The sequence below is a fragment of the Euprymna scolopes genome, chromosome 37 (genome assembly GCF_053919585.1).
Source record: "Euprymna scolopes isolate OS-2025 chromosome 37, ASM5391958v1, whole genome shotgun sequence".
NCBI lineage: Eukaryota > Metazoa > Mollusca > Cephalopoda > Sepiida > Sepiolidae > Euprymna > Euprymna scolopes.
Window position 1 is genome coordinate 33,458,944 of NC_136518.1, and position 23,521 is coordinate 33,482,464.

At 33.0% G+C, this 23,521-nt stretch overlaps 1 protein-coding gene across 12 annotated transcripts in view; it reads right to left on the reverse strand.

The window, feature by feature from the left end:
- Window positions 1-23,521, reverse strand: part of LOC145261125 (rap1 GTPase-activating protein 1-like) — a 1,259,270-nt gene that overhangs the window by 659,185 nt on the left and 576,564 nt on the right. The window contains exon 1 of one of the 12 annotated variants that reach the window (XM_080119390.1): window positions 1,761-2,165. The exons of the other annotated variants lie outside the window; for them this stretch is intronic. Within the exon in view, the coding sequence (XP_079975516.1) occupies window positions 1,761-1,792 (32 nt within the window). The 5' untranslated portion in view covers window positions 1,793-2,165. Of the gene's footprint in view, window positions 1-1,760; window positions 2,166-23,521 lie in introns of those variants that run through there. 12 annotated transcript variants of the gene reach the window in all.

Genomic DNA, 23,521 nt, shown 5'->3' on the forward strand with positions numbered 1-23,521 from the left:
AAACGAAACGTAATCAAAAAAAAAAAAAAAATTATGAAAGTATGTGTAAAAGTGAAATTCTAAATTTCTATATCAATAAATTTGTGCGATCAATTCTCGCATGACTATGCATGTGTGTTTCTCGTTTCTACGTAACTTACACATTTTTACTATTTATTATTAATCGATTGTACATTAAAATAAAAAAAATGCAATAATGCTAAGTATTAATACAAACATTAAACAATCCTATTTTTAAAATATTATTTCAGTACAAAATTAACTCATCCACAATGCATTTCCGTTTCGCTCTAAACAAGTCAGCCATTTTAACCTTTTGCTAAAAATAATGAATTACTTTATGAACTTTCACAATTTGAAACATTTAAACTGTCGAATAGAAAATCATTTCGGCTTTTAAAATCCTTAGCAAATCCTCATATGTTAAAAACAGTTTTGGAAACCAATAGTTTTATGAATAAAAAATTACAAAGCCAATAGTTTTATAAATAAAAATTGAAAAGCCAATAGTTTAAAAAAAAATAAAAATGAGAAAGCCAATAATTTTATAAATAAGAATTAGAAAGCCAATATTTTTATAAATAAAAAATTGGAACAGCATTATCATAACAAAAATTAGTTATAATTCCATTCAATAACGACAGAACTATACCATAATAATGTAATGAAACTTTCAAAATTCTATTAAAAATAATTTAGTAAAAAATAAAAGTAAAAATACTTCCAAACAACTCCGAGTAGAGACAGCTCATACTATAATAATTTTATTTCCATATATCATATAATAATTTTATTTCTATACATCATATTATAATAATTTTATTTCTATATATCATATTATAATAATTTTATTTCTATATATCATATTATAATAATTTTATTTCTATACATCATATTATAATAATTTTATTTCTATACATCATATTATAATAATTTTATTTCTATATATCATATTATAATAATTTTATTTCTATATATCATATTATAATAATTTTATTTCCATATATCATATTATAATAATTTTATTTCTATATATCATATTATAATAATTTTATTTCTATATATCATATTATAATAATTTTATTTCCATATATCATATTATAATAATTTTATTTTTATATATCATATTATAATAATTTTATTTCTATATATCAATACTGATTTTTTGTAAAATTCTTTTCGCCCCAAACAAGGCATATTACCGTTTGAATGCAAACGACTACTATTAATGACCGTATCTAACAGGGACATTATGTAGGAAGTTAATCAGCGAAATATTTTGTTCACATTACATTTAAACTTCTGCAGGTAAGTACAGTCAGGGTAGCAGAAAACAGGGAGTGAATTCCAAAGTCTAGCAGTCCGAGGGAAGAAACCGTTAGAGTAGAAATCTTTCTGGCATCTAAAGTTCTAAAGCAGTGGTAGTTTCACTAGTGTGTGATTTTGTTGCGTGTCGAGTTAGTTGGAATTTAAAAAATATAAAATAAAAAGACAACATAGAAACATGTACATATTAAATTATAAATGCCTTTTATTTTGTTTTTTCAGTGCATGTAGTTTTTCAATCATGAATTGATTTCCATATAAATTACGCATTGAAAAACTAAAAATTATTTTGGTTTTAAAGACACTAAAAACGAATAATTTTTATTTTATTAATTTTGTCTTAATTCATAAAGTAAACTATATAATTTATAAAGTCCAAACGAGAAAGCATTCACCAAAAAACAAATTAAAGGAGATCAAATTGTTAAACGTACCTGTCTTGTTGAGACTGACATCCACAAAACATTGTATTATCCAAAATTCACAGAAAAAACAAACATTAACAAAATGTATTTTTCTTCTAAATAGTAAAAACTCGCCACACAGAAAAACAAAAGATACGCAATTTAGAAATATTGCATTAAATATGAAACGTTTATTAAATAATACTAAATGTTATAAATATTCAGAGTTAAGATTTCACGGATTGTTGTTAATAAAACAATAAAGAAATTGAAAGAGATAAAACTAAAGATGTTCACTAACATAACAATTGCAATGTTTCGTTTTTTTTTTTTTTTTTTTTTTTTTTTAAAGTTGTATATCACTTTGAAAAAAGAGGAAATAATTCAACATCGTTTTTGCCACTTGACAGAGATAAAAATATTTTTTAAAGTTTTGAATTTGTTTTAGTTAGAAATAAAGATAGGTAGAACTGAAAAGATGGTTTGTTGAAAGGAGACAGCACTGATAGAGTTTCACTAAGGGTGGCTCTGTTTTAGCCAACTATAACTGAGGAATTTAACAGACCAAATTAAGTTGACAAAACAGGGACAAAACTGTGACAGTTGAAATTGATTGGGAGCTTGGGAACCCTGAAAAATAGTCACCAGCAACTATACAATGAAGAAAGAGAAAAAAAGATGGAAGGTCGTTCGCATTTCATTTGGTCACAGTGTTCGTTTTTACTTGCATCTTTTTTGTTCTTTTAATCTGTATTTCTGTCTGTCCACATCTCTTCCGACATTATTTTTGAACGCAACAACGTTGAACAAAAAGTTGAGATTAAGTAATCAAATAGAAAACTATGGTAAATGGAGAGTGAATAGCCCAATGGAATTTACTTATTTTCCAAATACTTATTATTTCAGGATTGTTATAGTTGGGGGGGGGGGGGGGTAATGGCGACTGCTTCTGACTACTATATCCAGCTCCTAGCCTACTCATGTGGCTTGGATATAAACTGAACAGAATTGTTATTTCTGGTAGAAAAAATGTGACGACAGAGAAGCTAGCATCTGTAAGTGAATTGTTTGCCATCTTAAAATTGGTGCTTTGTGAAGATGAGGCACATTAGTTTTGGAAAAACAACTCATCTAAGAGAAGGAAAACTCAAACGTCTGCAAACCTCTGGCTATGCCCACTCGCTGGAAAGGTTATAGAGGTAAACCCTGTTTAACAAACCTGGAATCCTTAAAATAGCCTGACATAAAGTATATAGCAACTCATATAATGGCATTTGAACCAGGTGTATCAACCCTTGGTGTTTCAATGAACCATTTTAGCAATATAAGACAGGGATTTTGCTGTGTATGTAACAGTTTGCTCTCTATATTTACCTACCCAGGCTTTACACTCTGAGTGCAATTGCACGGTCTTTTGAAACTGAAGGATTCCAATGACCAATGACATCAAAAGATATTAATATTAAATTCAGTGTCGTTTTCTCCACTTAACCACTCAGATTCTTTTATGGTAACAATGATGTTGGCTTAGTGGTATCTCTTCTTAGACACAGAATCAAACCCCATCTTAATCCCATTTTTCTTTATATGGAATTTTCTATAATCCAACTGTAAAGATAATCATTATAGATTCTTAAAACATGGAATTTATATCTGGAAAAAAAAAAATGTTTATTCACAAAAATATACGACCGGATTTGAAATCCATTATTTAATTAAATTCTCAGATTTTGTGGAAATGTTTTATTCATTTTTAAACTTCGTCAATTGTAATATAAATTTAACATTTCTGTTTATTTTTTTATTGTAGAGCAACAATTAGAATAAATTTAGTTAAGAATATTTTAATCTTAAAAGATGAGAGAGAATATAAAAAGAATTAAATGGAAGTTGGTTTAGAGAGAGAGAGAGAGAGAGAGAGAGAGAGAGAGAGAGAGAGAGAGAGAGAGAGAGCGAGAGCGAGAGAGAGAGAGAGAGAGAGAGAGATGGGATTGTAAAATCAATAAGACCGATCGATTCTATCCACAAAACGATAAATCAAAGCAAGAGTGTAAAAAAAAAAAAACTTTTTTCGGCAAAACAAAAAACATTTTAACTTTAAATGACATTTTGAATTTGTTGATAGGAAATTTCTTGAAAAGTTCATCAGCCAACCAGAAGTCAAATGACTAATCAGAAATCAGGAATCGCTATTTTCAGACTCCAAACTGTTGATGCTTAAATTATTGGTAAATAATTGTTCCTTTTTTTTAGAATAAAATTAGTTTACCAGAATTTACCAAACCTAAAATCATTTTAAGTAAAACAATCATTGTTCTTGCAGTTTATGCCATAATTAGAAATGAGAAAAACAACATAATGGAAAATGCCATTAATCAATTCTTTACTTTAAACTGCAAATAAAGGCATTCTATTTGATATAAAGGTTAGAGTGTTTGCTAATTGGCCGGGAGATCAGAGTTCAATCTTTAGTCAAGTCATTTAAAAGATATAAACATTGTATTTACTGCATCCGTATTAAACATTCAGCATTTTAAGGTAAGGATCAAACGAAGCAATCCAAGGAAAGGAGTGGCATCCTCCTCTATATCTCACTGTAGTTACCAACGGAAAGGGAGTCTTAGAAGCGACCTCGACTACAATCAATCCATTTATATACATACTCATTTTATAACAGCCCTCTTCATGAAAGGTTATACATTTTCCAAATTACAAAGTCGAATGAGAAATTCTTTCTCCATTTGGCTTTCTTAGTTTTAAACTGTACCCTCATGCTGTGATGTCTGCTTCAGTAAACAAGATCCTTTAGTGGATAAGGTGAAGATTATGGAGGTAAATCCATAGTATCATCGCATTCAATATTCTGCTGGAAACATGCGGAGAGCATGCCCTAGTTCCTGAAAAAATGCCATCAACTGTCCCCCTAGAGAATCTGGCTCTTACTAAAAGGAATGGACATCTAATTCTATGACTACCTCTGAAATTCTTGCGAATGTTGTACCAGACACGTCATCTTCTAAAACCGAAAGAAAATCTTTGTAGTAAAAAGTGTCTTCAGATCCAACATTGCATTCTGAAAGGAATCGACAGAAGTTCGTCCACTCGCTGGATATTTTCTTATGAAAAGGTTTTGAAAATAAGTTTGAGGATTTAAATTTTATTCAACAAACTTGCATAAATACCCAACATTGCCCGGGATTTAACGTTTCTTTTAACACTCAGCTAATAACACTATGTTATCCTGTTTTCATTTTATAAAGTCAATTTTTGAGGGGATCACAAGGATGTACTCAGCACTGATTGGATGAAGGGAGTTACATACATAGAATGACATTTATTGAAATAATTCGCAGTAAATTTATAGTCTTTACCCTCATCGAGAGACACATGGCGTTTCCAAAGAGTAATTTAGGACCTTTATGTACTCCTGCTCTAAAACATATATTTCCGTTTCAATTTTGATTTTAAAATTTCTACAGTTTTCAACTTAAAACTAAAGTAAAACGTTTTATTTTTATAGATATCAATTGTAAACGCAGAACTCACAATATTATTGGTATACCTTTTGATCAAAACGAAACAGTCAATTATCCCAAGCAATGTAGTTTTAAAATATGTGCTTCTGGGGGTTTATCTCCAAAGCCCTGGGTAAAAGTTTGTGAGAAAAACAAAAACATACAGAGACAGGAACTACATCTTAGATTAATTTAACATCTTTTTAACAAATTGTTGTTCTTTATTTTTTGCAAGAAAATTAACGAAACTTCCCATTAAGCTTTGTTGTTGCCCTCTCCTAGTTGATAAATTTTTATTAATCTCAATAGCATATAATTTGTACATGTTTCAAATTTATTTGATTAACCGAATAAAACATTGTCAGAGGAGTTTTTTGGGGGTCGGTTTGTCACACCTCTTTATTTCAATATAATCCTTATATGGTAAAAACTAAATGGGTAAGAGTTCTGCAAACTGGCCTCACAGTATTGACAATGGCTCTGACTATGGGGTTGGATTGACTCAAGAGTTTTTGATTTATTTAAAAAAGAGATTATCTTTACTCTGCCACACTTAAGTTTAAAATATCATTTTCATCGATAAACGCATAGATTTAATGGCCACATTTCACAAATATCCGTTCATGTTAAGCAATTTGTAATGTTGCTTCAAAAGAGCAAAACAAAAATAATGCTAAACTAACAAATATGGTTAAACCATCAAAGTGGAACCAAAATGAAAGAAAACGCAGAATAGATTGAGATACAAATAAATTAAAGACTCTTAAACATCCAATCACCATAATCAATCAATAAACATAACATCCGTCATGATTTTATTTTCTGATTAAAGTTCAGCGATCTAAAATAATAATTGATTCACTTGAGCAAAAAATAGTTTAAAAATAAAAATTACCATTTTTTGGTGATTAAACTTTCATCACAAACAAAATGTTGAAAAGGGGGCGAAATAAAAACAGATTTGGTTTAATGAGGAGAACAAATTGAAAGAAAAATGAGAATGCGTTTTAATTCTTTTTATGTTTTGTTTTATTTTACTGTGGAAAGCTTGTGTTTTGTTTAAACAGTAATTTGCAGAAGTGGAGAAAAAAAAGGAAGAGAAAAATTGAAATTTTTTGTACAGTAGCTTCAATATATGGAAAAAAAACAAACTATTTCAAGCTACAGCTTGACAGACCAAAAAACTATTTCAAGCTACAACTTGACAGACCAAAAAACTATTTCAAGCTACAACTTGACAGACCAAAAAACTATTTCAAGCTACAACTTGACAGACCAAAAAACTATTTCAAGCTACAACTTGACAGACCAAAAAACTATTTCAAGCTACAACTTGACAGACCAAAAAACATACTTTTGAAACCTAAGTTGATCATTTACATTTTTTGTTTGATTAAAAAGAAAGAATTTTCCAAACATCAAAAAACCATAAATATCTTTGTACGCATGAAGTATTTACACTAAGAATTGAATTATTAATAGATTAAAGAAAATATTAAAAAAAAAAATATATAATTTACATACAATTATAAACCAAACTATTATAAAGTCGTGATTTACCCCGAAGGATTTCTTTTTAAATTCCTAATAAACTTTCATCCTAGTATTTGTGTACGATGTTAAAATGCTAATTGTTTACAAATATGGAACAATGATTATTTAGGTACATTTACTACATTAACGTTATATTCCCTTTTTCATTCATTTTAGTTCTGTTAGTTTTTAGAGATCAAGGGTCCCCTCTTGGGGCTAACACTTAATTTTGTTTAAGGGTTGACGTTCCTTTTAAAACTGCTACCTGGAGTTTGCTACAGTGTGATTTTAGATTGCGCTTGGTTAAACAAATGGCTCCTACCGCAGTCCGTATAATACTTATTTATTTCAGGGGTCACGCTGTTTTCAAGTTATTCTTCACATCTTGGTATCTTTTGATTTCTTTCATGCTAGGCTTTATAAAGCTTTTAGTCATTCTAGAAGAGTTGCGTCGACAATGAGAGCATATGAGAATATCTGATTTGATAGTCTTGTCTTTTATGTATCTGTTTATACGTATTTCTGTGTGTGTGTGTGTGTATGTGTGTGTGTATGGTTAAAAGTCAGAAAATACACAAGATATACCTATAAACCTTACATTATCGAATTCAGTTTGTCCCTAATCCAGTTATGGTAAAATATATTATAATATTCATCCTCTTGGAGGTCACAAAAAAAAAAAAAATTAGTGCATAGAGGGGAAAAATTATTAAAAAACATTTTTGTTGGTAGTTGTTTCAAAAACAACTAAAATTAAATCAAAGAATCAGTCAACTTCCTTTTTTTTTTTTTTTTGCTTTTCTTTTCTTTCTGTTATACTTAACCAGTTGAGAGAGAGAGAGAGAGAGAGAGAGAGAGAGAGAGAGAGAGAGAGAGAGAGAGAGAGAGAGAGAGAGAGAGAGATGGGAGGAAGGAAGGGACGGGAGACAGAGAGAGAAAGAGAGGGGTGAAGAATGGACAGTCCAAAGAAAAGGTAGAGAAGAGAAGAAATATTAAAAGAAAAATGTTATACATATTACATACACTTTATTTAATTCTATTTTTTAATGCTTTCCCCACCACCTAGTTAACTTTGCTAGTACGAAATAAAAGGATCTTTTGTTAATCATGAGTAATAAATGAAGATATGAAATATTGTAAAACAAATAAAAAAAATGGTGCATTAGTAATGGAAATAGTAAATAGTATCGAGAGACGTTTTTATTTTATTTTCATTTTGGATAAAGAATACGAAAATAACAAGGTAAAAGTTTCTTTCAACTCTTCAATTTAATTTTTTATGATGATGATGATGATGATGATGATGATGATGATGAATATAGAAGCAAATCACGATATTTGTTAAAAGTGCTGCAACAAAATAATAATAAAAGAACTATAGAAAATAATTTCAGAAGAAAACATGAGAGGGGGGAAAAAAAAGTGAATACATATTTTAGTGAAAAAAAAAATGGCCATAAAAGGAATGGGTGTATAAAAAGAAAAATGGAAGAAAGTGAAAGAAGAGCGAAAAAGAAAGAAAATTTTAAGATAAAAAAAGAATTAAATCTTTTTGATATATTGACATTTATGGGAATCATTAATATAAATCAACATCCATTTTTTTTCACCAGAAAAAAAATGTCATTTTATAGTTTCCAAATCGCAAAATCGATCGAGAAAAAAATTGAAATGGAAAAATATTGCAATTGTTAATAAATAAATCCAAGAAAAGAAAAATGAAATAAAGTAATATTAAAAATTATTATTATTATTATTACTTTATTTATTTATCAATAAATAAATAAATAAATAATAATAATAATAATAATAATAATAATAATAATAATAATAATAATAATAATAATAATAATAATTCTGATTTCGTTTATGAAGGTCTCTCTGAAAAGGGATGGGATTCATTTCCAGAGGATTTCCCTTAATCCCGGCTTCAAACCAGGAGCTTCAAAGATCAAGGGTTTTCCTAAGGATGTTGGTGGTACCGATAATTGCAGAGGTTTGAAGGCCACCTAAAACATTGGGGATTTGTAGTCTTTTTTCAATTGTCCTTCCAGACGACTTGATACTATTCCTAGTGTACCAACTATGACCAGGATTATTTGTGTTTTAACCCTGTGTATACGCCTTATCTCCAAGGCCAATGGAGCATAATTGCTCCACTTCTCATTCTCCTTCACTCTCACATTCCTGTCCCAGGGTACTGAGAAGTCTACAATCTGTCAGTTTTTTTAAACCTTGTCAATAACGACCAAATCCGGACGATTATGTTCCAATTGCTTGGTCGTTATGACACTTTTGTCCCACCATACATCTACCTTGCAATCCTCACTTGTTCTCACTTCATCAGGCACCTCCTCAAACCATTTTCCAGCACACTTCACCCCAACTCTTACACACCTCCCAATATATCCGGAGTCCCATGCGATCGTGTCTTTTGTGGTACTCTCTCTGGGTCAGTCCACTACACCCTGCTGCAAGGTGCCCAATTGACTGAGGTCTTACCACAAATCCGGCATTCTGCAGCAATTTCCTCTCCTAGAACCACTTTTTTGAACAATCGTATTCCTAATGCCTGCTCTTGTGCTGCACAAACAAAAGCTTCAGTACTCTTAGCCAGATACCCAACTCTAAGCTATTGCCATGATCTTTCATCAGCCACTTCTGCTATATCCTGGAAGAACCTGCCATGCATTTTCTTCCTAGCCAGTTCCTCCGCCCTTTCTCTATCCATACGTTTCACATAATCAGACTTGGTCTCATATACCTCCACTTCATTGGCCACGACCTTAAACATCCACTCCTCACTTCTAACCACATGCTCCTTCAACGACATCTCGTCAGTTCTAACACAATCTTTTACACTTTTCAATCCTCTCCCACCATCTTTCCTCTTTTGATACAGTCTTGCTACGCTACTTCGAATGTGAAATATACTAAACATTGCTAAAACTTTTCTTGTTTTGATATCCATGACATGCAAGTCCTTGTCAGACCATTCTAAAATTCCCGCACTGTATCTCAAAACACTGACTGCTTTCATTAGGTTTCCTCCATACAGTTTCGACTTTGCAATTAGTTTCACTCTTCTAAGATACTCCTTCCTGACTTTCTCCTTCATTTCTCTGTTCATGATGCCTATATCCTCCAACGCTCCTAAATACTTATATCCTGTATCTTCTATTTCTTTCATGATTTCTCACTTTGGCAGCACTATTCCATTCGAATGAACCTTTACTCCTCTTTTCATCACCAGCACCGCACATTTACTAATCCCAAACTCCATCCCAATGTCTTCTGAGTATGTCCCCACAAGTTCTGCCAGTCTCTCCATTTCCTTTTCATTTCTACCGAATATTTTCAAATCATCATCATCATCAACAACAACAACAACAACAACAACAACAACAACAACAACAACAACAACAACAACAACAACAACAACAACAACAACAACAACAACAACAACAACAACAACAACAACAACAACAACAACAACAACAACAACAACAACAACAACAACAACAACAACAACAACAACAACAACAACAACAACAACAACAACAACAACAACAACAACAACAACAACAACAACAACAACAACAACAACAACAACAACAACAACAACAACAACAACAATAATAATAATAATAATAATAATAATAATTCTGATTTCGTTTATCAACGTCTCTCTGAAAAGGGATGGGATTCATTTCCAGAGGATTTCCCTTAATCCCGGCTTCAAACCAGGAGCTTCAAAGATCAAGGGGTTTCCTAAGGATGTTGGTGGCACCTAAAATTGCAGAGGCTTGAAGGCCGCCTAAAACATTGGGGATTTGTAGTTTTTTCAGTTGTCCTTCCAGACGACTTAATACTACTCCTAGTGTACCAACTATGACCGGGATTATTTGTGTTTTAACCGTGTTATCTTTAAGGCCAATGAAGCATAATTGCTCCACTTTTCATCCTCCTTCTCTCTCATATTCCTGTCCCAGGGTATTAAAAAGTCTACAATCTGCCAGTTTTTTGAAACCTTGTCAATGACGACTAAATCCGGACGATTATGTTCCAATTGCTTGGTCGTTATGACACTTTTGTTCCACCATACATCTACCTTGCCATCCTCACTTGTTCTCACTTTATCAGACACCTCCTCAAACCATTTTCCAGCACATTTCATCCCTACCCTCTTACACACCTAGCAATATATCTGGAGTCCCATGCGATCGTGTCTTTTGTGGTACTCTCTCTGTGCCAGTCCACTACACCCAATTGAAAATAACCCAGCTCTAAGCCATTGCCATGATCTTTCATCAGCCACTTCTGCTATATCCTGGAAGAACCTTCAGTGCATTTTCCTCTGCCCTTTCTCTATCCATACGTTTCACATAATCAGCGTTGGTCTCACATACCTCCACTTCATTGGCCACAACCTTAAGCATCCACTCCTCACTTCTAATCACATGCTCCTTCAACGACATCTCGTCAGTTCTAATACAATCTTTTACACTTTTCAATCCTCTCCCACCGTCCTTCCTCTTTTGATACAGTCTTGCTACGCTACTTCGAATGTGAAATATACCAAACTGGTCTGTATAGAAAACTGTATGAATAACACCAAAAGAGAACTCGAAAAATACATAATAAAAACACTAAAAGAAACGACTAAGTTCTCTCTGATTCTCTCTCCTCTGATCTTGAGCATGTGGTACAATGGGGGAAGAGGTGGCTGGTTACTTTTAATGCATCTAAAACCAAGCTTATGCTTTTACATCATCAACGCTCTGATCTCCATCTGATATCAATTGAAATGAATGACTCTCATCTTGGGGAGACTCCATGTTTTGACAAGCTCCTGGGCTTGATCATTACTCCTGATCTGAAATGGAACACGTACATCAAATCTGTTGCAAAGGATGCTGGGAAAATGGTTGGAGCCTTCTATCGATCTAGTAGATATCTCACTGCTGATGCAATTCTCTACCTATATAGGAGCCAGGTACGTCCAAGGATGGAGTACTGTAGCCATATCTGGGGAGGAGGTGCTAGAAAGACCTTATTCTGCCTTGACAGAGTTCAAAATAGACTTCGTCTATAGTAGGGGATGCCTTTTTTGTAGCCATGTCACTAGTAAGGGTGCTGGAGGTAAACGTTTTGTCTGGGCTGACGTTATCCGCCTGATAGTCAGGGACCCGAACCTTGGATTAACCACTAAGGAGGCTGTCCTATCAGCAGGTGCAAAGTACTGGGGCTGCTGTATTGCCATTTGGTGAATGGATTCTGGACCATGCAGTAGCTTCTGGTGGGGCCTCTCGATGCCATACTAGTGGGTAATTGTTACGGCTTTACCTTATCATTAACTACAAATAAAAAATAAAAAAAAATTCTTCGTTTCTTTTTCTCTCTTAATTTCCCCTCTCTGTCCTGCTCTAAGTAAATCTGTCGACCTAGTCCACAAATTCCAAAATTTCATCATGACAAGTTTCAAGAAAAAATACACGATTAAACCCGGTTCCCCAACTTCCAACGTAGACCCCTACTACCATGTCTCCTTCTCCAACATCAGGGGTCTTCGTTCTAACCTTCCAGAGGTTGAAACCCAATTACAGGAGACTAAACCAGACCTTTTATTTTTAAGTGAAACTGGCATTGGACAGGCTATTTCCCTAGATGAGTTTGCAATTTCAGGATACTCTAACTTAACTTCTAAATCTGACCCCCAAGATCGCCATGGGCATGGAATATGTGCCTATATTAAAGATAGCTTTCCATGTGGGAGGGACATCTCCAGGGAAGATCCTAACTTACCCTATATGTGCTTCCGGGTTGCTTTAGCTCACACTACTGCATTTATATTTACTCTCTATCGCCCCCACAACAGTGGAGTTACTATCTTTCAAAGCATATCTGAGAAAATTGACCAAGTCCTTTCTACTTATCCTTCAGCTAACATTCACGTATGTGGAGACTTCAATGTTCACAACGTTGAATGGTTGACCCACTCAAACAAGACCGATGATGAGGGGAGGTTCTGTCATGATTTCTCCATTGCCTATGACCTCACTCAGATTGTTCAGGAACCTACCCGTGTGCCCGATAATGATGGCCAGTATGCGAGCCTACTAGACATTTTTCTCACAACTTGCCCTGAACTATGTTCAGTTTCTGTTCTGTCGCCTCTTGGATCTTCCGACCACTCTGTTGTATCAATTAAGATAAAAATGAAATGTAATAAGTCCCCAGATGTACCTCTTCATCGTACAGTATATCGATACACTAAGGCTGACTGGGATAGCTTCCGTACATTTATATCTGATCTACCTCTGCATTCCATGTTTAAAAAGGATGTGTCCTCTATAGTATTAGACCTAACTGAATGGTTAATTGTAGGTATTGACCATTTCATACCCTCTAAAAAGTTTCAGAAAAAACCTAACAGCCAGCCATGGTTCTCTCCAGAATGTGCTGCTGCCATTGCGCACAGAAATCACTTTTTCCACTGCTTCAAACGTAATAGATGTATGGAAACTAAAGCCGTTTTCAGGACTGCCAGCAACCATTGTAAGAAAGTAATAAGGAACGCAAGAGAGTTGTATGCTCAATCTGTTAAGTCCAAAGTAGCTGAGCAGCGGCTTGGTTCCCACCAGTTTTGGCAAATAGCAAACAGAATCCTGAACAGAAGCGTGTGCTCCATCCCAACTATTATCAATGGACCTGAGGTAATCTCGTCAGCATCAGACAAAGCCAAACTCTTTGTCAAGAACTTTGCAGCAAATTCTACCCTTTGCGACCAAGACCGCCAACCTCCAATATTTCCTCCTGTATCAGAAAACACGCTATGTGATATACGTATATCTGTACGTGATGTTGCGAAGCTAATCAAAAACCTTGATTCGAGTAAAGCAACTGGCCCTGATGGTATTCCAATTATAGTACTCAAAAAACTTCAACCTGAATTAGCGCCCATACTTACAAAACTGTTTAAACGTTGTCTTAAGGAGAATAGTTTCCCATCTCCCTGGAAAACCTCATCAGTATGCCCTGTATTTAAGAATTCAGGTGATCGCTCATCCCCCTCTCAGTACAGGCCAATAAGTCTCCTGTGCGTCATGAGTAAGTTGCTAGAATCTGTGTTAAATACAGAAGTAATCAAACATCTCAACAAAAATAACCTTCTTAGTGACACTCAATATGGTTTCCGTTCTGCTAGATCTACAGCAGATGTCATTACAGTTATATCGCATAGGATTAGCGAATCTCTCGACGGTGGCAATCTTTCTAGAGCAATTGCTCTTGACATATCTAAAGCCTTTGATAGGGTATGGCATAAAGGTTTACTTCATAAGATCGCTAGCTATGGTATAGCTGGAAAAGTCTTCTCAATTATTAAATCATTTCTTTCTGATAGGTTCATAAGAGTAGTAGTTGAGGGGCAAAAATCAGAAGCTCACAGTATTAATGCCGGTGTCCCTCAGGGATCCATCCTGGGCCCAACTCTTTTCCTGATCTACATTAATGATCTTCCAAATCATATCCTTACATCATTTGTAGACATTTATGCTGACGACACTACCATTTATGGTACCACATCTAAGACAGTAAACGACCAAGTTCTCTCGAATTCTCTCTCCTCTGATCTTGAGCACGTAGTACAATGGGGAAAGGAGTGGCTGGTTACTTTTAATGCATCTAAAACCAAGCTTCTCTCTTTACATCATCAACATTCTAATCCACATTTGTCATCAATTGAAATGAATGGCTCTCGTCTTCAGGAGGCCTCAAGTTTTGACAAGCTTCTGGGCTTGACCATTACTCCTGATCTTAAATGGAACACGTATATCAAATCTGTTGCCAAGGCCGCTGGAAAAATGGTGGGATCTTTCTATCGATCCAGTAGATATCTCACTGCTGATGCTATTCTCTACCTATATAAGAGCCAGGTACGTCCAAGGATGGAATACTGTTGCCACATCTGGGCAGGAGCTGCTAGAAAGGACTTGTCCTGCCTTGATAGAGTTCAAAATAGACTTCGTAGCCTCGTAGGAGATGTCCTTTTCTCCTCCTTGCAACCTCTATCTCACAGAAGAGATGTTGCGAGTTTGTCTCTGATGTATCGTTATTTTCATGGAAAGTGTTCAACTGAGCTTCAATCTATGGTCCCCCCTCGCCAAACTTTCACAAGAAACACTCGTCTAGCTGTAAACACTATCAATAATTTCCCCCACTCTTTATCTGTGGCTAAACCTAAACGTAGATTCCATGAACAAAGCTTCTTTCTTAGAACTGCACGCCTGTGGAATTGTCTTCCGTTTTCCTGCTTTCCGGCTGACTACAATATGGTTGTGTTCAAGTCTAAAGTAAATAAGTTCTTGATGAGCCGTTCCATATAAGTTATTAAATTTACCAAATTTTCATTACTAATGATTACTATATTGACCAATTTCTACTGTACACTCTTTAACCCTTATCCTTGAGTGGCCTCTGGGCCTTGATAATGTGATGATGCCTTTGTAAAAAAAAAAAAAAAAAAAAAAAAATCCTTGCAACCTCTTTCTCACAGAAGAGACGTTGCGAGCCTATCTCTGCTTTATTGTTATTTTCATGACAAGTGCTCATCTGAGCTCTCATCCATGCCCCTCCCTTGCTAAAGTTTCACACGAAACACTCGTCAAGTTGAAAACACTATTAATAATTTCTCCTACTCTTTATCTGTGCCTAAATCTAAGCATAGATTCCATGAACAAAGCTTCTTTCTTAGAACTGCACACCTGTGAAACTCTCTTCCATTTGCCTGCTTTCCGGCTGACTATAATATGATCATCTTCAAGTCCAACGTAAACAAAGGGGCAGGAAGTAATATAAATACACATTTATATAGTTCCAATATCAATATTAATCGAATAGGAATCAATCTAAAAATAAACAAATACAAAAAAAAAACAACTAAATATTTAATATTATAAATGATCAGTGGAGCTTATAATAAATGAAGTATTAAATTTAAAATTACATAATTCTATGGTTTAATAACAATTTCAGAAAGAAATAAAGTTTTGTTTCTCGAGGAGCCGGAAGAAAACATAGGTAATCAAGACTGTTCACTCTAACGTTTCACTTCATCAGAAAATTGAAAGAGACAGAGAGGATCACAGAAAAATCCACGTTTTATAAATACGAGATATATGCCTACTAGCAAATATGACAAGTTTTTGCCTGGGAGGATCACATCGTCGTGAACGAACATACATGATCCACGAAAGAAGGAGAGAATAGCATGACAATACAATAGAGCATACTACACGTCACCAAACAAAAATAAAGAAGGATACCCACCATATAGAACATATATTACATCATTCTCTGCTCTCAAAGATGGATTTAATATTTGAGATGATTAATCGACGTTCATAAAAACAGAAAAGGTAATTTCTGGGGGATTATCTTATAGCAACACAACCCTAAAGATATGATTGTTGATTAAAGTAGTTGTTTTTTGATTCGTTTAAAAATGTCGTACAAAACATTGTTATAGGGATTTTACATTTTGGTTATTTATTACTTTGGACTAATAAAGAACCCCCCCCTTCTATTTTCAACATCTTTTGATGGCCGTGTGCCTAATTTCTTCCAAATATCATTTTTAAGATTTTGTACAAATAAATAATTCAAAGTGTACAATCTGTTCTCAACAGTACAGTGGCATCAGAATTTTTCTATCGGCAATATATATATATATATATATATATATATATATATATATATATATATATATATATATATATGTAATTTGCATATATATGTGTGTGTGTGTAATTTGTGTATATATATATATATATATATATATGTATAAGGAATGAAAAAATATACCAGCAGTGGTTGACGTTATGTTTAAAGAAAATAGAAAAAACCGAATGAAATTATTAAAAAATCAACGTTTCGTCCTTGTTTCAGAGGACATCTTCAGGATAATTGAAATAAAAATGTGATAAAAGAAAAAGTCATAGATCGTGCGAAAAAAGACAGTTTTTTTTAATCCAACCCATGTCGGGAAAGGACGAATATATTCACATATTCGTCCTTTCCCGACATGGGTTGGATTTAAAAAAACTGTCTTTTTTCACACGATCTATGACTTTTTCTTTTATCACATTTTTATTTCAATTATCCTGAAGATGTCCTCTGAAACAAGGACGAAACGTTGATTTTTTAATAATTTCATTCGTTTTTTTTCTATTTTCTTTAAACATATATATATATATATATATATATATATATATATATATATATATATATATATATATATATATATATATATATATATATATATGCGGCAAAAAGAAAGTCCACACTTGTAATTTTTTCAAAAACTGCAAATTTAAGCTAAATTTAATTTAATTGTTTAAACAAACTATATCTCATTCGATTGGCCTTTTATTCTTCTAAAATTTTACTTGTTCATATTTGACTTTTAATTGAAATATTCTAGTGTTCACATCAAATTGAGGAGGCAAAAAGAAAGTCTGCACAATGGAAAATTATTATTTAAATGTAACTTTAGGACATTAATGCAACACAAATACAACCGGTACACAATCAACTAGTTAATATTTAGTAGTATAACCCTCCTGTAATTTGAAAGCCTGCAATCTTTTGGGAATTCCTTGAATTAGACTGCAGCAATACTCCGGGGAAAAAGCATCCCACTTTTCTTTAATTTTTGTCCAAAGTTCTTCCAAATTTGAAATTTTATCATTGCGTAGCTGTTGCTTGATGTAATGCCATACGTTTTCAATAGAATTGAGGTTTGCCGATTGTGCAGGCCAATCTAAACATGGAATATCATGCTCTTTCAGGAACCTCTTGACATTGCCAGCTGTGTGAATGGGAGCATTATTCTGCATGAAGATAGGATTATCATCCAAATTCAGACCAGCATATTAATGTACTTGGTCGTTAACATATTACTCAGTTAACATATTAATGTACTTGGTCGTTAACATATTACTCAGTTAACATATTAATGTACTTGGTCGAATTAATTCGACCTTGCAAGCAAACTATATGTCCTGGACCATTGGTACTAATAACGTCCCACACTAAAGCTGAACCTCCACCACCTTGCAGCATTGAAACTGAGCACCTAGGATTTAATTCTTCATCTTTCCTCTGACAACGTACTGCCTACTATCACTGCCTAGCCTATTGAACTTGCTTTCGTCACTAAAAAGCACTTTTGACCAATATGAAGAGTCATGATCTTCATTGCATCCGACGAAGTCCAGACGGCACTTTCTGTTATTAACAGAAATCATTGGCTTGCGTCTTGCAACATATCCTTGCAAATTAAATTCCTTTAATCTGTTCTTGACAGTAGAAAGAGAGCACTTTTTAACAAGATTGAACTGTTGTTGGAATTGGGGAGCCGTTTCAAATCTGTTTCGTAGGTTGCAGATCTTGATAGCATTGTCTTCCCTGTTAGAAGTAACTCTAGTATGACCAGATTTAGGGGCATCATGAACACTGCCGGTGTTTTGGTGCTTTTGCACAGTTATTTGATTGTTTTCTTATCACATTTCAATCTGCGGCTAAACCAGAAAGGTGGAGATTAATGAGCTTCTGACAATCACTAAGAGAAAGTCGTGGCATATCGACTAAATGCTACGTTGTATAACCTGAAACAACAACAATTATGATTAGAGATGCTTTGTTGCCTAAAAGGTGGATATTTTAAGGTGGTTTTAAGCTCATTTGTTGCTGCGGAGTTTCTTTTTGTCTTTTCAATTTGAAGTTAATTTTTAAATTGACGTGAACACTAGGATTAAAAGTCAAATATGAACAGGTAAAATTATAGAGAAATAAAAGGCAAATCAAATGAGGTATAGGTTATTTAAACAGTAACATTCAATTTAGCTTAAATTTGTGGCTTTTGAAAAAAATGACAAGTGTGGACTTTTTTTTTGATGCCACTATATATATATATATATATATATATATATATATATATATATATATATATATATATATATATATATATAATCAGATTCCTTAGGCAGAAGCACAGATTAATGAATAAGACCTAATATTTGCTAATGACTTTTCCTCTGGGGAGATGAGCCTACATTCAAAATCCATCGGTTAAGGAAAAAACTCTGAATTGTATTCTTTGTCCAAACAATAAATTTCTGATTTGAAAAAATTACATTTTTCTGAATAAAATTTAAATAAAATCTATAACATATATGTGTGTGTGTGTGAGTGTGTGTGTGTGTCTGTGTGTGTGTTATATTTCTCTTCTGTCTGTATGTCTGTTTGTCCAATCCACTTTTTCTTAGAAACTACTGAGTCCATCTGGTTGCTATTTTGTAGGGACCATTGCTATGATAAAGTGCAGCAAAATAAATATTATATTATGGTATACAGTTAAGGATTAATATATATATATAATTTGGTTGCAAATTGTATTACTACTTAGAATACAAGAATCACAATGATTCAAACTTGTATTTATCATCTAAAAACCCATGCAACCTTGACTTTGGTATATCTGATGCGTTGATGATGTTTAATTGTCTCAGCAAAGTGTAAATGAGTCTGGAATAGTTTTGTGAGACTGAAAAGTCGAATTGGATAATGGAAGTAACTCATTATTTTCTGCGTACAAGTTTTATGTGAAAAAGCAACAAACGGTTGAAAGAATGATAAAAAGCAACAAACGGTTGAAAGAATGATAAAAAGCAACAAACGGTTGAAAGAATGATAAAATGCAACAAACGGTTGAAAGAATGATAAAATGCAACAAACGAACAAATCATACATGAAGGATACTTAAATGTCAGCAATGAAGCAAATTGTTCAATTAGTCCAATTTAATATGAGGAAGATTTCGAAAACCGAAATTTATCAACCAATGCATTTTTTTTTTTTTTTTTTTTTGCTAACAGAATAACATTATCAGGGCAACGGTTACTTACTGACAGTCTTCTCTTTACTCGTCAGTAAAGTATTTCAAAATGTTCATTATGAGCCAGGAGAGAAGTGTTCAATTCTAATCGAATCATATGAATAATTAAAAAAATGACGCTTGATGTTAAATATCGATTATAAAATAAGTGGAAGCCAAGTAATCTTGGAAAAAAGAGTTGTGCTCTATTTATATGATGAAAATTTTTGAGTAACCCTTGATTAGGGCAGGTATATACCTACCTATTTACTTAAACATTCTTTAAATAAAACGTGTTACTTTTAAGTTGACAATGACAGGATTTTATTTCTTTTTAATGGAAATTACTTGAGACAAGGCATAAAGCCACTTGATGTAAGGAACTAACATGAACAAAAGATGATTAACATTAAAACAAGAGATGCTTATTGGCTTTAATATTGAAATAAATAGAGGAAAACACTCTACAGGATGAAAGTTCCGCAAGGTTGCAGTTCTTGGAAAGAAGTTTCTGGAATAGGAAGCTGCAGTACTATGCGGTATCAAAACGGGGGATTCATGGAGACTAGTCAAATGAGACAGAACAAAGGAAGAATTTATGATGTCATGTTAATTTGGTATAAAGGTTTATGGAAACGTGGGAAATGTTATGTAAGAGCACTGAGCGATACCAAATATTTCTCAAATTTAATGTTGAAGAGTACTTAACGTAAAAAGTAAATGTTTACCCAAATAAAATCGTGGTTTATCTTGAACTTGTAAAATGCCCCATTACAAACTAATGTCACCATTGTATTATTTGTAAAATTTTAATTAAGAAAAGTTGTTTAATTTTTACATACGGCTTTGTTTTCAATTGCACCCCAAACAGAAATACAAACTCACCATGAATATGGTACGGATCTATTTTTACTTTTCAACGTTTGGTCGAAAAAGTATTTTTGCATGTTTTATACGCTAACACTTACCAAGGCAAAAACGCCATTCAAGGATAAGAATCAATGAGTTTGTCATGTGGATTGTAAGGCAACATTGTAAGAATTGATAATGGTGGTTAGAATTTGATTATTTAAGCGGCCAACTCAACAAGATTTTGTTAACATTAGACTTGAAAATGACCATGTTGTCAGGTTGAAGCAACTTCGTGTTCAATAGACGAGCAGTTCTTGGAATTAAACTTTACCCATTTAATTTTACATACACAGAGAAAGAAAGACAAATTTTTTAAAGTGGTTGTAGCTGGACGAGTTTTTGTTGTGAAAAAAGGAAAAATAGAATTTTAGTCTAATTCTATTTTTCGTGTCAAGGTTGCGAGTTTCAATTTGAAAAGGAGCAAAAATATTGAAACATCGCATCGTATTACCTTTTTTTATTTTCATACAAATACTCACTAGTCGCTTAATGCTATAAAATGCAGTGTTAAGGCGTGCACCCTTCACCCCTCCCTCTCTGTAAGCCAACCCCATCCAGGATTAGCGTCGAATAAATTAGTTGGATTAATCAAATCAAAAGTGATTTGATACCAAAGTAAAATATTGAAGAATTTACTGCAGGATAAAGGAGCAAAAAACAAAAAAACCTTTTTGAAAAAAATTGAAAAGGCACAGGATGATGTAGATGTATGGAAACTGAGGGAGAGTGAGAAAAATGCAGATAATGGAGGCGAGAGTGGAGAGAGGACAATGGTGTAGGGGTGTTAGGAGAGATAGAGACGAGGAAAATATCAAAAGAAGCGGAGAGAAAAATGGGTAGCAGGTAAGAGAGATGGGGGTGTGGGGAAAAGTAGTTGGAAAGAAGGAAGGAAGGTATGATCATGCGTCGAGAAGGAAATTCCAGAGAAGAAAAGAGAAAGAAAAGAAGAGAAAGAGATAAAGAGAAGGAGACGGAAAAAAGAAAGAAGATTGGGGTGAACAGATAGAAAAAAATGATAGCAACAAAGAGGATGCTGTTGGGGATGAAAAGGAGAAAAGCAATGCGACAAATCTTGAAAATAAAATACAATTCAATAGAAAATAAGACGTTTCTATTGAATTAATGAATTAATTATATCGTACCCCCCCCTACTTTCAAACACTCATCTTATTTTACCTGAAAACAATTTTTTTCTCAGATTTCACATAAAATTTAAAGGAATGAAAAAAATTGGGTTAGCAATTATTTAAAAAAAGGAAGAAAATAAATTATGGAAGAATAAAGGTTATTCACATAAAACGAGTTAATTGAATCTTTTTAGTTAAAAGTGCATAAACTTTTTTCTTGCTTTTGTCGCTCCCTTGGCTTATATGCCATTCCTTAAGACCTCCACCCCATCCCTACCTGGTATTGTCCGGAATACATTGCCTAGCTTGTACGTTTCAGTTTTTAATATTTATTTGTTTGCATATTTTTAAAACTCATACAGAAAACGAAATAAAATTTTAGTTGCAAGACAGTCAACAATTCACTTTAAATTAGAAGTTACCATATTTATATGATTTATGCTTAGAAATATAGACACCGTTTATTTCAACATCAAAATTTAAATGTTGTCAAATATATACTGATTTCTTGACACATCAGTTTCTGTCTGGATCAAAATATAAACATTTTTAACAATTATTTTCTTACTATTTAATAGTGCTAAATAACGGTTAAAAATTCACATTTTTAATAGAAAAAAAAAGAAATTAGAATTCCCAATCTGTCAATCTGTAATTGACATCTGCTACAGAAAAGAAAAAATATTTTGAGCAGAAATAATTCTATTTGCAAGCAAATTAAAGTGAATTACAATGTTTTCATTTTATGAACATGAACCAATGCTAAGGAAAAAGAAATAGCTATTCAGAATGAAATATTGATGTTTTAGGATGGAAACTAGATTTAGAAGATGAAAATCTGGTCAGTTAATTTTTTTATTTCAAAATAAATACACGATGCGTTTTATTATGATTGATTAACATAAATTGCATGACAATCGATGATTTGCAAAATCTTCACAAACTTAGAATCTTGGCATCTGCAAACAGATTAAACGCTGTCTTCCTCTGTAGAGAGGGTTTGAGCAATGCTTTGAATAATTAAGTTTATTTTTTGCTTTCTTACTAAAATTGTGGTGAGAAAACATATAGAGACTTGCTGTTAGCAGGAACAACATACATGAAAAAATAAAAATCTTACTGCAGATATATGCTCATTTGGCCAAAACTTTAATGCTGCCAAAATTCGCTTTCAAATGGCGTTGAATTTGAAAATAAGAAACAAATTTTCAAACAAAGTCGATCATATGATCAAAACCTTTTTTTTTCTAACATTCTTTTCGAACATATTACCTAATTAGGTGAAAAATAGTTGCAATGTAAATCAGTTTAGAAATAAAGTGGATGAATCCAAATATAATAGCAAACATAATTTTACAATAAAGTTTTGGAGTCAATCTGATGATATATTTAAGTTTAAACTGTATATTCATGATATAAATTCTGTTAGAATGTTTTATGTTTAAGGATCACATGAGATTAGAGATTTAAATAAGAGATTTCCAGACATGCATGATACATAAATTCTTTTATGATGACATTTTATTAACATTTTATTCGTAGGCATGTGTTGGATGCATTTTAAAAATTACATTTCTAACTAATCTAACTTTGGGTGATTCTATATTTATTTCTTTTCATCTCAAATCCATCCTCATCACTTCTTCCCGTATTTTCCTTGGCTTTCCCATGAACTAATCTTGCTATCTCAACTGTTCTACATCTATTAACTCAAGAACTTTGAATAATTATGTCACAGAGAGGAAGTAATTTTACCCATCCTGTGAC